Source organism: Suricata suricatta, chromosome 5 (assembly GCF_006229205.1).
Source record: "Suricata suricatta isolate VVHF042 chromosome 5, meerkat_22Aug2017_6uvM2_HiC, whole genome shotgun sequence".
Taxonomy (NCBI): Eukaryota; Metazoa; Chordata; class Mammalia; order Carnivora; family Herpestidae; genus Suricata; species Suricata suricatta.
Genome location: NC_043704.1, coordinates 82,138,050 through 82,149,933, shown reverse-complemented (window position 1 = coordinate 82,149,933; position 11,884 = coordinate 82,138,050). Strand labels below are relative to the sequence as shown.

General features: G+C 55.8%; 2 protein-coding genes across 7 annotated transcripts in view; one reads left to right on the top strand and one right to left on the bottom strand.

Moving 5' to 3' along the window:
- THPO (thrombopoietin) overlaps positions 1–335 on the bottom strand; it is a 7,472-nt gene extending 7,137 nt beyond the window's left edge. The window contains exon 1 of the mRNA XM_029939732.1: positions 231–335. The gene's annotated coding sequence lies outside the window, so the exon portion shown is untranslated. The remainder of the gene's footprint in view (positions 1–230) is intronic.
- CHRD (chordin) lies at positions 173–8,990 on the top strand. Of its 6 annotated transcripts, XM_029939723.1 has the most exons (22): positions 173–281; positions 754–886; positions 1,037–1,165; positions 1,255–1,354; positions 1,478–1,565; positions 1,932–2,073; positions 2,189–2,329; positions 2,412–2,494; positions 2,571–2,718; positions 2,865–2,971; positions 3,095–3,214; positions 4,175–4,331; positions 4,695–4,915; positions 5,372–5,485; positions 5,817–6,077; positions 6,162–6,255; positions 6,372–6,428; positions 6,712–6,815; positions 7,267–7,369; positions 7,834–7,988; positions 8,159–8,258; positions 8,531–8,990. In XM_029939723.1, the coding sequence occupies exons 1-22, from the start codon at positions 252–254 to the stop codon at positions 8,581–8,583; spliced, it is 2,640 nt and encodes an 879-aa protein (XP_029795583.1). In that variant the 5' UTR covers positions 173–251; the 3' UTR covers positions 8,584–8,990. The 6 variants fall into 6 exon arrangements, with proteins under 6 accessions (XP_029795583.1, XP_029795584.1, XP_029795586.1 ...); XM_029939724.1 differs by lacking the exon at positions 6,372–6,428 and having other exon boundaries at positions 8,528–8,990; XM_029939726.1 differs by lacking the exons at positions 754–886; positions 1,255–1,354; positions 1,478–1,565 and having other exon boundaries at positions 8,528–8,990.
- The last annotated feature ends 2,894 nt before the right edge of the window (positions 8,991–11,884 follow it).

The following is an 11,884-nucleotide window of genomic DNA, read 5'->3' as shown; positions in this document are numbered from 1 at the left end:
GCTCCCGCCCGGAGGGGGCGCCGGGCGCAGGTGGCTCAGCGCGGCAGGCGGCCTGGAGGAGTGGGCGCGGGTCTCGAGGCGCGTCGTGCCGGGGGACCCAGGGCCTGGCCGGCAGCGCTCGGGGCGGGCACACCGCAGGAGTGGGACAGCGGCCGCCAGCCAAGCCCGTTCCCGCAGGCTGCTCCTTCGGCGGGAAGGTCTATGCCTTGGACGAGACGTGGCACCCGGACCTGGGGGAGCCCTTTGGGGTGATGCGCTGCGTGCTGTGCGCCTGTGAGGCGGTGAGTGGACCAAACGGCCGTGGCCGGGGCCTTTGCGGGGTGGGGGAGCGCTGTCGTCCCGGGATGTCGGAGTGGACTCTGGAGCTGTTGAGGATAAAGAAGTGAGTCTGCAGGTATTTGGGACGGATATATATATATATATTTCCATCCGGGGAAAGTGCCCCCCCCTTCAAGTCTCAGGTGTTGACTGTTACTGATCACCCCACTACGTGTCAGGCGTGTTGCCAATGGTTTCTTCTGTCTTTCACTTAAATCTAAAAAACAACCATGCTGGATACACATTATTATTTCCAGATAGGGACCCTAAGGCCCAGGGAAGCGAAATAAATTGTTTAGGGTCACAGAGCTTGGAAGAAGAGTGGTCTGACTCCATGAGGTGACCTTGCTCTGGTCTAGTGACTCTCCCCTGACAGCCCTGGGTCTCACCAATTGGCTTCTTGCACTCACTTGGTTTTCGCATCTCCTCCGCAAGCAGTCTCAGTGGGGTCGCCGCTCGAGGGGCCCTGGCAGGGTCAGCTGCAAGAACATCAAACCTGAGTGCCCAACCCTGGCCTGCGTGCAGCCACGTCAGTTGCCGGGACACTGCTGCCAGACCTGCCCCCAGGGTAAGGCCAGCTCTGCAGTGAGGGGAGGGCGGCAGTGCAGTGATACTTGGTCCTGAGCCACACGGATGGATGGGGCGGATGGACCAGATGAAACAGCCGGCTGCCCTCTCAGTGCCCAGCTGAAGCCCGTGTTTACCACTCTTGGCTTAGAGCGCAGTGGCCCCGAGAGGCAGCCTACCGGCCTGGCCTTTGAATATCCTCGGGATCCAGAGCACCGAAGCTACAGCAACCGCGGGGAGCCAGGCTTTGAGGATCGGACGCGCGGAGAGGGCCACACGGGTAGGTGGGGGCCAGCCAGGACTTGGGGTTGTGATTGGGGCCGGGCTGCCCCAGTGGGTGACGATACTAGGGACATCTTTTCCTCACAGACTTCGTGGCGCTGCTGACAGGGCCGAGGTCGCAGGCCGTGGCACGGGCCCGAGTGTCTCTGCTGCGCTCTAGCTTGCGTTTCTCCATCTCCTACAGGCAGTGAGAATGGGGAAGGTGGGAGGAGGGGCCAGCTGGGGACCCGGGAAGGAGAGTTGGGAGAGGCTGGAGGAGCTGCTCCTGGCCTAGGCTCAGAGCCCATATTCACCAGACCCTCATTCCCAGGCTGGACCGCCCTACTCGAATCCGCTTCTCAGACTCCACTGGCAGCATCCTGTTTGAACACCCTGCGGCCCCCAGTCAAGATGGCCTGGTGAGATGATGCCATTTATGAGTGCTTATCCAGTCTGGGCGGTATGCTGAGGGCGTGCTATGCATTACCTCCTTTGGTCCTCACAACAGCCCAGTGAGAGGAAGGCACTGACATTATGATGCCCATTTTACAGTCAAGGAAACTGAGGCTCAGTAGCAGAAGCAGAATGTGATTTGCTCAAGGTCACACAGCTAGTAAGTGGTTGAGCCAGGATTTGGACCCCAGCCTCTGGCTCCAAGGCCCCTTCTTAAGCTTCCTAGGAGGGCTGGGGGGCTCCTTCATATTCTTTCTTCACCAGAGCTAGGACTCTCAGCTGGTTTGTCTCTTATATTGTCTGAGTAGGGCCATCTTGTCTCTCTGCTCCAGGTCTGTGGGGTGTGGCGGGCAGTGCCTCGGTTGTCTCTGCGGCTCCTTAGGGCAGAACAGCTTCATGTGGCACTTGTGACACCCACTAACCCTTCAGGGGAGGTCTGGGGTCCTCTCATCCGGCACCGGGCCCTGGCTGCAGGTGAGGGGAGCGAATGGCCCCTGGACATGAACTCCTGAGTCTTCTCTATCCCCAGGAATGGAGTGGGCTGAAGAGGGGACCTTCTGATGGGCTCTCATGGTCTTTCCTCCCCCAGAGACCTTCAGTGCCATTCTGACTCTGGAAGGCCCTCCACAGCCTGGCACAGGGGGCATTACTCTACTCACTCTCAGTGACACAGAGGACTCCTTGCATTTTTTGCTGCTCTTCCGTGGGCTGCTGGAACCCAGGAGTGGGGGTAAGTGGGGTGGGGCAGGGCATGTGAGGAGAGTAGGCAGAGCACTGTCCCTCACAGGCATCCACATGCATGGCTGTTGCAGGGCCGGCCCAGGTTCCCTTGCGGCTCCAGATTCTACACCAGGGGCAGCTGCTGAGAGAGCTCCAGGCCAATGCCTCAGTCCAGGTGAGTGAGGGTCTGGCTCTTGCTGCCACCTGTGCTGGCCGCTTGCTGCCTGCACCATACCTTGCCCTCTCTCCAGGAGCCAGGCTTTGCTGAGGTGCTGCCCAACCTGACAGCCCAGGAGATGGACTGGCTGGTGCTGGGGGAGCTGAAGATGGCCCTGGAGAGGGCAGGGGGGCCAGGGCTGCGCATCAGTGGACACATTGCAGCCAGGCAGAGCTGTGATGGTGAGGCAGGGAGGGGCCTGGCACCCCGGGCGCACACAACTAAGAGGCACAGACAGGGGCCAGGGTGGGTATGGGAGGAATCCTGGGGGCTGGGCATATGAATGGCTGTAGGACAAGCCTGGCTCTCCCGTCTTGCCCCTCTGCAGTCCTGCAAAGTGTCCTTTGCGGGGCCGATGCCCTGATTCCGGTTCAGACGGGTGCAGCTGGCTCAGCCAGCTTGACACTACTAGGAAATGGCTCCCTAATCTACCAGGTAAGAGTCAGGGGCTGCAAGAGGGGAGAGGGCAGCAGGGCAGGGTAGTGCTTTGGCTTGCATTGTTCAGGCCCCAGGTCTTCTCTGCCACTCCAGTTTGCCTTTCCCAACCCTGCCCACCAGGTACAGGTGGTAGGTACAGGCAGTGAGGTGGTGGCCATGACACTGGAGACCAAGCCTCAGCGGAGGAACCAGCGTACCATCCTGTGCCGCATGGCTGGAGTCCAGCCGGGAGGACACACAGTGAGTACTTCAGGCAGAGCCAGGCCACAGGGCCCACGCAGCAGAGCTAACAATGCAGGGGTGTGGGAAGCCAGGATGGATAAGTAGAGATGTTCAGAATCACTCACTCACTAACAGATTCTCTCACTGACACATTGACTCATTGGACACGTTTTCAGTGAGCCTCAGGTTAGAGACTGGAATACAAAGAAAATCAGATGTGGCCCCTGTCCTCAGCAAGCTTGCATCAAATGAGAGGAGGAGTTGGACAGGGAGACCATATAATTGTAATTGTGGTAGCAACGGCTGCCACTTAGTGAATGTTTCTTTTTTTATAGTTAACATTTTTACATTTTAAAAGAAGTTTTTGAAAATTATTTTAATTATTTGAAGAGTGAGAGAGCAGCAGAGGGGCAGAGAGAGGGAGACAGAATCCTGTTGGCCTGGAGCCCAGTGTGGGGTTTGACATAAGGTTTGACGTGGGGCTCAAGGTGGGGCTGGTAGCAGGGCCTGACACAGGGCTCATAGTGGGGTTCGAGTTGGGGCTGGACATGGGGCTCAAACTCATAAACCATGAGATCATGACCTGAGCTGAAACCAAGAGTCAGAGGCTTAAACAGCTGAGCCACCCATGCACCCCTTACTTAGCCTTTCTATGTGCTACATACTGTACTGGTTACCTTACTTATATTATTTTTGGCTCTTACAGTTCCCACTTATAAATAATGAAGCAAAGGGTCAGACAGGTTAAATAACTCCTCAAGATTCTTACATAGGTAGGAAGTGGAAGACAAGGGACCTGAACCTGGGCTTGGAAGATTCTTATCCAGTAGTCTGCATGCGTAGAAGTGTGTTGGATGTAACAAAAGATGGAAAACATTCAGAACCTTGGGCTTATGTGACAGCTGAGGAGGGGTTCATCTGGAATCTGGCAGACTGCAGTTAGGGCATCTAAGTCTAGCATCCTCCCTTGTCCACCAGGCTGTGGGTGTCTGCCCTGGGCTGGGTGCCCGAGGGGCTCATATGCTGCTACAGAATGAGCTGTTCCTGAATGTGGGCACCAAGGACTTCCCAGATGGAGAACTGAGGGGACATGTGGCTGCCCTGCCCTATAGTGGACACAGCACCCGCCATGATAGTGAGTGCCCTGGGATCTGCCTGCCCTTTGGTGTCCTGCAGTCTATGATTCAAGCATGTGAGCATAGTGCCAGAGGGCCAGAGCCTGGTGTGTCTTTCTCTGTGCCTGAGCTCCAGGTAGGCATCTGGGGAAGGTGGGGAGGCATAGGGTGGCCCTGTTGGGAGACCTCTGTTGCCATGGTGCAGGGGTCTAAAACTTGCTGCCTGCCTCCCCCTCCCCCGAGCCCTGGGCCTAAGGATAGTGTCTGCCAGTTTGTGGAATGCATGTTGGGGGAGACTGGGGAGTTGGGGTAATACTGGGATGAAGTGAGTGGCTGCTCTAGGCCACCTGTTCATCTGTCACCTTTCCTCTGTCTGTATTCAGCACTGCCCGTGCCCCTGGCAGGAGCCCTGGTGTTGCCCCCTGTGCAGAGCCAGGCAGCAGGGCATGCCTGGCTCTCCCTGGACACCCACTGTCACCTGCACTATGAAGTGCTGCTGGCTGGGCTTGGTGGCTCAGAACAGGGCACAGTCACTGCCCACCTCCTAGGGCCTCCTGGGATGCCAGGGCCCCGGCGGCTGCTGAAGGGATTCTATGGCCCAGAGGTGAGGACATGATGGTGGAGGCAGCTTTGAAAATATCTGCTTTTTAGCACGAAGGGCTGTGTGGGCCTGTGGCAGGGAAAGCAGAGAGCAGGAAGCCTGGTATGGTATGACATGGGCTCGGGAGTCAGACAAACCTGGGTATGAATCTGACTCAGCCTTTTGTTATCCATTCTCCTTCCTATGTCCTTCTCTGATGGGATCTCTTGGCTAGTATGTAATATCCTGGACCTCCAAAAAGTGGGTGGGATGGAGCAAAACCCCTCAAATGGGGTGGGCTGCCATGGAGTTGGAGTCAAAGAGACCTGGCTTTCTGAGCTCCTCACCACCACTAATGGGTTCCACTTCCTTGAAGACTTTATTTAACCTCCTTGTGTCTCAATTTCTCATCTGTGAATTAAGAAGGGTAGACGCAGCCCTAGAGGGCCTTGTTCCCATCCCTCATCCTGGCTCTTACAGGCCCAGGGCGTGGTGAAGGACCTGGAGCCTGAGCTGCTTAGACACCTGGCACAGGGCACCGCCTCCCTGCTGATCACCACCAAGGGTAGCCCCCATGGGGAGCTCCGGGGGCAGGTAGGTGGGCAGGGTGGGCTGTTGGGGATGCTTGGGAAGTAGCTCACTGTGTGCTCTTGCCTGACTCACTTGCTCTCTCTGAGCCCTGGGGTTGGTAGTATCACATTCCCTGGCTGGTTGGGAGGATAAAGGCAGACAAAGTACATGATGAGGCTGGCAGCAGACCACCGTGTCTCTGGTCGCTGGAGTTACTGCTGGCGCTAATAGCGTCCTCCTGGGACGCAGGGGTTCTCTGGGGGCGAGGTGTCTTGGGCAGGCGGCCGCCCGAGGCTGGTGGAGACGGGAGGAGGAGCCGAGCCGCGGCACTGCCTCAACTCGCCTCTCCTCGCAGGTGCACATCGCCAACCAATGCGAGGTGGGAGGCCTGCGCCTGGCGGCGGCGGGGGCAGAAGGAGCGTGGACGCCGGACTCAGCGGCCGCACTGCCCGCGCTGCCGGCTGTGGCTGGCCAGGACGTCCCCGCGCCAGCCAAACCCGGAGGGCCCGGGCGGCCACGAGACCCCAACACCTGCTTCTTCGAGGGGCAGCAGCGCCCCCATGGGGCTCGCTGGGCGCCTAACTACGACCCACTCTGTTCGCTTTGCACCTGTCAGGTAGGACGCCCCCGTGGAAGGGCGCACTGGGGTCTGGATTCTGGGGCAAGGGTCCCAGCCAACCGTCCCCACCTCTCTTTACAGAGACGTACAGTGATTTGTGACCCTGTGGTGTGCCCGCCACCCAGCTGTCCGAGCCCAGTGCAGGCACCTGACCAGTGCTGTCCTGTGTGCCCCGGTGAGTGTCCTGTCCCAATGGAGGGGGGAGTGGAAGGTCCACTTTGGGGGATGAGGCCTTTAGGGAGGGAAGGGGGGCCGTCATCCTTTGCCTTCAGTATTTCTTTGGTGCCACAGAGAAACAAGATGTCAGAGACCTGTCAGGGCTGTCACGGACCAGAGACCCTGGAGAGGGTGAGCTGGAAGTCTGTGTGCAGAGGTGGGGAATCCAGGGGAGCTGTTGGGTGGGACCAGGAGGGGGACAAAAGGGTGAGAATATATATGGGGTGAGTGGGAGGAGACTGAAGGGCACAGGTTCCAACTGATACCTGATAGGCTTCATTAGAGTCACTGATCCACAAATGGGCCCTGGTATTAGACTAGTATGGGCTTGGCCTGAGACTCCAGCCTTGATTGTGGGCCCAGCCAATGAGCTCAATACTCATGGCAGCTGGGCACTGTCCCCCCTTCCCCCCAGGCTGCTATTTTGATGGTGACCGGAGCTGGCGGGCAGCGGGTACTCGGTGGCATCCTGTCGTGCCGCCCTTTGGCTTAATTAAGTGTGCTGTCTGCACCTGCAAGGTATGGCTGCCCAATCCTTTCTGGTGCCATAACTCAGCAGGGACTGCAGAAATGGGGAGGGGGCTGCCAGAGGGGAAAGCCCAGCCTTGGTGAGGGAGGCTCAAGGATTGCAACTCTGAAAAGTCCTTTGAGCTTTCAGAATCAGTTTCCTGCAGGAAGAGGGAAGGGCTGATGTGGTGTGAATTCTGGCTCTGCCAGCTGACTAGCTCCATATAGCTCTGACACTTTCTGTACCTCCCCGAGCTTCTCTTTCCACTCCTATAAGCAGATATGATAGCAGCTTCATTGCAGGGCTACCAGGAGCATTTGAGTTCAGGTATATAAAGCACCAGCCCAGGATCTCCGAGTGAAAGGCCATGGAAATATGACACCTGGGGGATAGAAAAGGAGAGGGAGGAAGCAGGAGGCTCCCTTTCCTTTCTGATACCCCTCCCTCAATGGATCCCTACAGGGGGGCACTGGAGAGGTGCACTGTGAGAAGGTGCAGTGTCCTCGGCTGGCCTGTGCCCACCCTGTCCGTGCCAACCCCACTGACTGCTGCAAACAGTGTCCAGGTGAGCGGGGTGGGCACTGAGGCCTCTTGGGGCAGTTGAGGTGTTTCACTGCCTTGTCCTGGAGGAGGGGATGCATGGTGAGGGATTGCATAGTGAATGAAGGTGGATGGAAGGAACTTCTCAGCTAATTCAGTGCTTACTGAACACTGCTCTGTGCCTAGCCTGGAGCTAGGGCTCTAAATGCATTGGAAAGAATGTGCATGTACTTATTAGTGGGTAATGACAGGTCCCAGTTCCTGCCCTTCCCTCCCTTCCTGTCTCCCTCATACCCACCCACCCATCCATCCTTCCATCTATCCATCCATCCATCCCTCCATCCATCCTCTCATCCAAAGTTGTCACCTACTAAGTGAAAGAAACTGCTAGGTGTTAGCGATTCAAAGACCAATAAAACCTGGGTGGCTTTTACAGAGCTCATATCTGCTGATCTCTTCCTCCCTCCCTTCCTCCCTTCCTCTAAACAGTGGGGTCAGGGGCCCACCCCCAATCTGGGAACCCCATGCAGGCCGACGGGCCCCGGGGCTGCCGTTTTGCAGGGCAGTGGTTCCCAGAGAGCCAGAGCTGGCACCCCTCGGTGCCTCCCTTTGGAGAGATGAGCTGTATCACCTGCAGATGTGGAGTAAGTGGGTGTGGGCTCTGTGTGAGGTGGGCAGTGGGGGGCCTGGCCCGGAGTGGGGAGACCTTTCTAGGGAGGGCAGGCTCCTGGGAGTGGGCTTCCCTGAGAAGGCTGAAGGCTGCTGTTCCCCTGTGCCTCTGGGTACCCTCAAAACGCACTCTGTTCTGCACCAGGCAGGGGTGCCCCACTGTGAGCGGGATGACTGTTCACTGCCACTGTCCTGTGGTCCAGGGAAGGAGAGTCGCTGCTGCTCCCACTGCATACCCCGGCGGTGTAAGTGAGGGGGCTGCATGCGGGGCGCCCGGGGAGGGAAGGGGGCACCTGCTGCCTGCCAGGAGCAGCGCCATCTGCCTCACGGGTGACTGTGTGTGCTGACTTGTTTATGAAACTGAAGTGCTGCCTACTGCGCCAAGGAGGCACCCTGTGCTGACTTGTTTAAGAGTTCTGACCTTTCTGGGCCCAGAACAGAGATGCTCAGCTGCGTCCTCCGTGCCACCCAGTTTCCTCTTTCTTCCTCCAAAATGTATTCCCTTTGTCTTCAGCAGTCCCAGAGACCAGAACAGTTCCAGAGCTGGAGAAAGAAGCTGGAGGCTCCTAGGGAGCAGCCAGAAGGCCACATGACCAAGAGGACGGGCCTGGGCTGGGGGAAGGAGTGGCGCCAGGGCCCTGTGTGCTCCTGTGGGAAATCAAGTGCCTTCAGCTCCTCTTTTCTGCCTCTTCTCCCTCCCCCCACTACCTCTGGGAACCACAATTCCACAAGGGGAAGGGGCAGCCAGGGCAGACCAAGGCCACGGCCACTCTGACTCCTTCCAGGTCACCCTCCAGTCTCTGCCTTAGAAGCCCAACCCCTTTCTTTCTGTACATAATGTCACTGGCTTATTGGGATTTTTTAATTTATCCTCACTCAGCACCAAGGGTCCCTCCACTCACTCCTGCTGCCCCTGAGCTGAGCAGAGTCATTATTGGAGATTTTTGTATTTATTAAAACTTTTTTTTCCAGTCTCAGGGCTAAAAAGTTGTTTCTTTGTGGCCAGGGACCTGACTGGGCCCCAGTGGAGACAGTCTGAGAGCGGGAGCTCTGGCTCCAGGGCCTTCCCTCTGAGTGTTGGGGAACGGGAGATCTGGAGAAGGAGAGCTGTTGGCTGGCATTCTGGAATGCCGCAGAGGGGCCTGGCGCTGTCAATGAGATGGACCAGAGCCTCAAGAACTCAGGCAACCTGAAGCAGGTCTACTCATGGTTGGCATTTTGCTGACCCCATGTTTTTTTTCCTAAAGTTTATTTATTTATTTTGAGAGAGAGAGAGGAGAGAATGAGCTGGGGAGTGGTAGAGAGAGAAGGAAAGAAAGAATCCTAAGCAGGTTCCATGTTATCAGTACAGAGCTATATCTGGGGTTCGAACTCACGAACCGTGAGCTCATGACCTGAGCTAAAATCAAGAGCCGGATGCCTAACTGGCTGAGCCACCTAGCTGCCCTATTGACCCTATGTTTGAAGTGGCTCCAAAGAGAGAAACAAAAGTGCCATTAGCTTCTGTCTTCTTTGCCTAAAGGTGAGGCAACCAAGGCCCTGTTATTCTCTTCTGGAAAAGAATTGCATTTGGGACCAGTTCTGGGGGCAAATCTGGGTCAGAGTGGACTAGAATCAGCCCTGGCCTCGTTCTTTGCTGAGCTTATCTTGGGACCAAGTGTTGTAGAATAAGATCAGATCCCTCCCCCATCCTCCCCCATTTCTGCCATTAGCAACTGGGCATTCCCACAGAGCTCAGGGGCACAAGGGAAAGAAGTATCAGCGTAGAGGGCTAGCAAATATATGTGCCTGCAGGTCTATCTTTTGTATAAGCAATGTGGGATAAAGTGAGGATGGAATTTTATGACCTAGTCGGGTAGCGGGAGAGAGCAATCATAGCTTTCTTGTTTAGGATGAAGCATGCCTTGTGTGGTTAAGAAGTTATAGTCTTAACCCCCCAACAAGTTAGCTAGCTGAGTTATTTAACCTTCGGGAGTCAAGTCCCTGTTTCCTTGCTGTGAAATTGGTGTCTCCCTCACAAGATTCGATCAGAACCTGTGAATCCTGCAGCTCTGGATCTGGCGCACATTAGTGGGGAAGGCACTCTGGCTGAGGTAGGATTCTTGGAGCTGGTTTGAAGTGAAAGGCAGGGAGAAGTCTGGGAAGTGTGGCAACGGGTTTCAATTATGTGAGATTCTGCTGAATGCCCAAGGGGAGTGGGAAGGCTGGTTGGAGATGAAGGGATGATAAAGATGGGGAAAAACTGGACTTGGCTGAGAGCCCTGCTGTCTGTAGGGGGATCATGAGGGTCAGATAGGGAAGTCAAACAGCAGGATTGGCACGGGGCTAAAGACAGAGAACAAAGTACAGGGCCAGGTGTGGTGTGATAAAGGATTTGGCCCAGTAATGGTTGTGCTGACAAGTATTGTCCTCCCTGGTGAGGGAGCTTCATGGGAAGAAGGGTTGGTTGAAAAGGATATTTTGATCCTCAGTTTAACATGAGTTTGCTACTGATGCTCACAAGACAAGAGGAAGGGCAGAGGCAGTGAGCATTCACAGTCTGGCTCCATGGGCTTTCCCCAGGGACCCTGAGCCGCAGGACCCATCAGGGCTTCAGAGCAGTGTCAGGAGGTGTCAGCTGAACAAATGAATGGACAGCAAGTGGCCCAGGCAGAGGAGGGCTTTCATCAGACGCCAGCCCTTGAAACACCCATCATAGCCCACATTCCCACCAAAGCTGGCTCGTCCCCAGACCCTGCTGAGCCCCAGGAAGGTGGTGTGGTGACCACAGGTGTCCAGCCCTGTGACATGTGTGAGGAACACGTCAGACAAACTGGAAGCCCTGACCTGCAGAGCCCTCAAGAGGGCACCCCAGCTGTTCCCCTTTAGGGAACCACAAACACCGGAGCTCCCTTTCCCTTTCTAAAAACACCAGCACCTGAGGAGAAGCCCATTTTCCCCGGGGCAGCGGTAGCGTGTTTCAAAAACAGTTGCTGGTAGGACTTAGAGTTTTATCTCCAACCGTGGGTCAAGTCAGGCCTTCTACTTCCCAGAGGCTTTCACAGAGCCTCTGCGCTTCTCCAGCAGAAAGGGATGGAAGGTAGGACACAGGGGCTCCGCTTGGCGAGAGGAGAAACGGGGGTGGTTCTGACATCTGTTTTTTGAGAAGAAAACTCCTCCGCGTACAGCCCTCCACTTAGCGGCTTTTGACTTTTGAACCGCTGCAGAGGCCTGCCTCGGTGACACCATTTACCAGCTTTTATGCGGCACTTCAGATTTAAGTGTCAGGCGATGCACAGCCACTTGGAGCTCTCGCACGGTGGCGCTGCTGGCACCTACCAGTTCAGGTTGGGCCAGGTCTCAGGGTAGTGTCTGCGCAGGTATTAAAATAATTGATGGTGATGAGTTAACGTCGTTTTTAGACCTTGAGAGGGAGCGCGTGAGGGTGCCCCCCTCTGGGCAAAGGGGGCAATGGCAGCCAGGGCGCTCCAGGGAGTGGGGAGTCCAGGCCCCCACTCTCCTTCCTTTTGGCCAGCACTTCTGTGAAAGCCTGCATTCCAAAGAACTGGTTGCCTTGGGGAAAGTTTCAGAACAACTGTTCTATTTCATTCCACCTCTGTTTACAAAGATAATGGGAAATAGAAAAAGTGTGACTTTTTGTGACACGACAAGAATAACAGAGGGGGACGTTTTATAAAGTAATAAAGTTGGGACAAGGAGGGAGCTCACCAGATGGGCTGGGAGGGACACATTTTCGCTTACCATATTCTAGGTAGTCAGAGACAATATCTGAAGGAAAAAAAGCATGGAGAATATGTATGGACTGCTAGAAATACATTGTTTTTTAATTTGTATTTTTAAATGTTTATTTTTGAGAGAGAGAGAGAGAGTG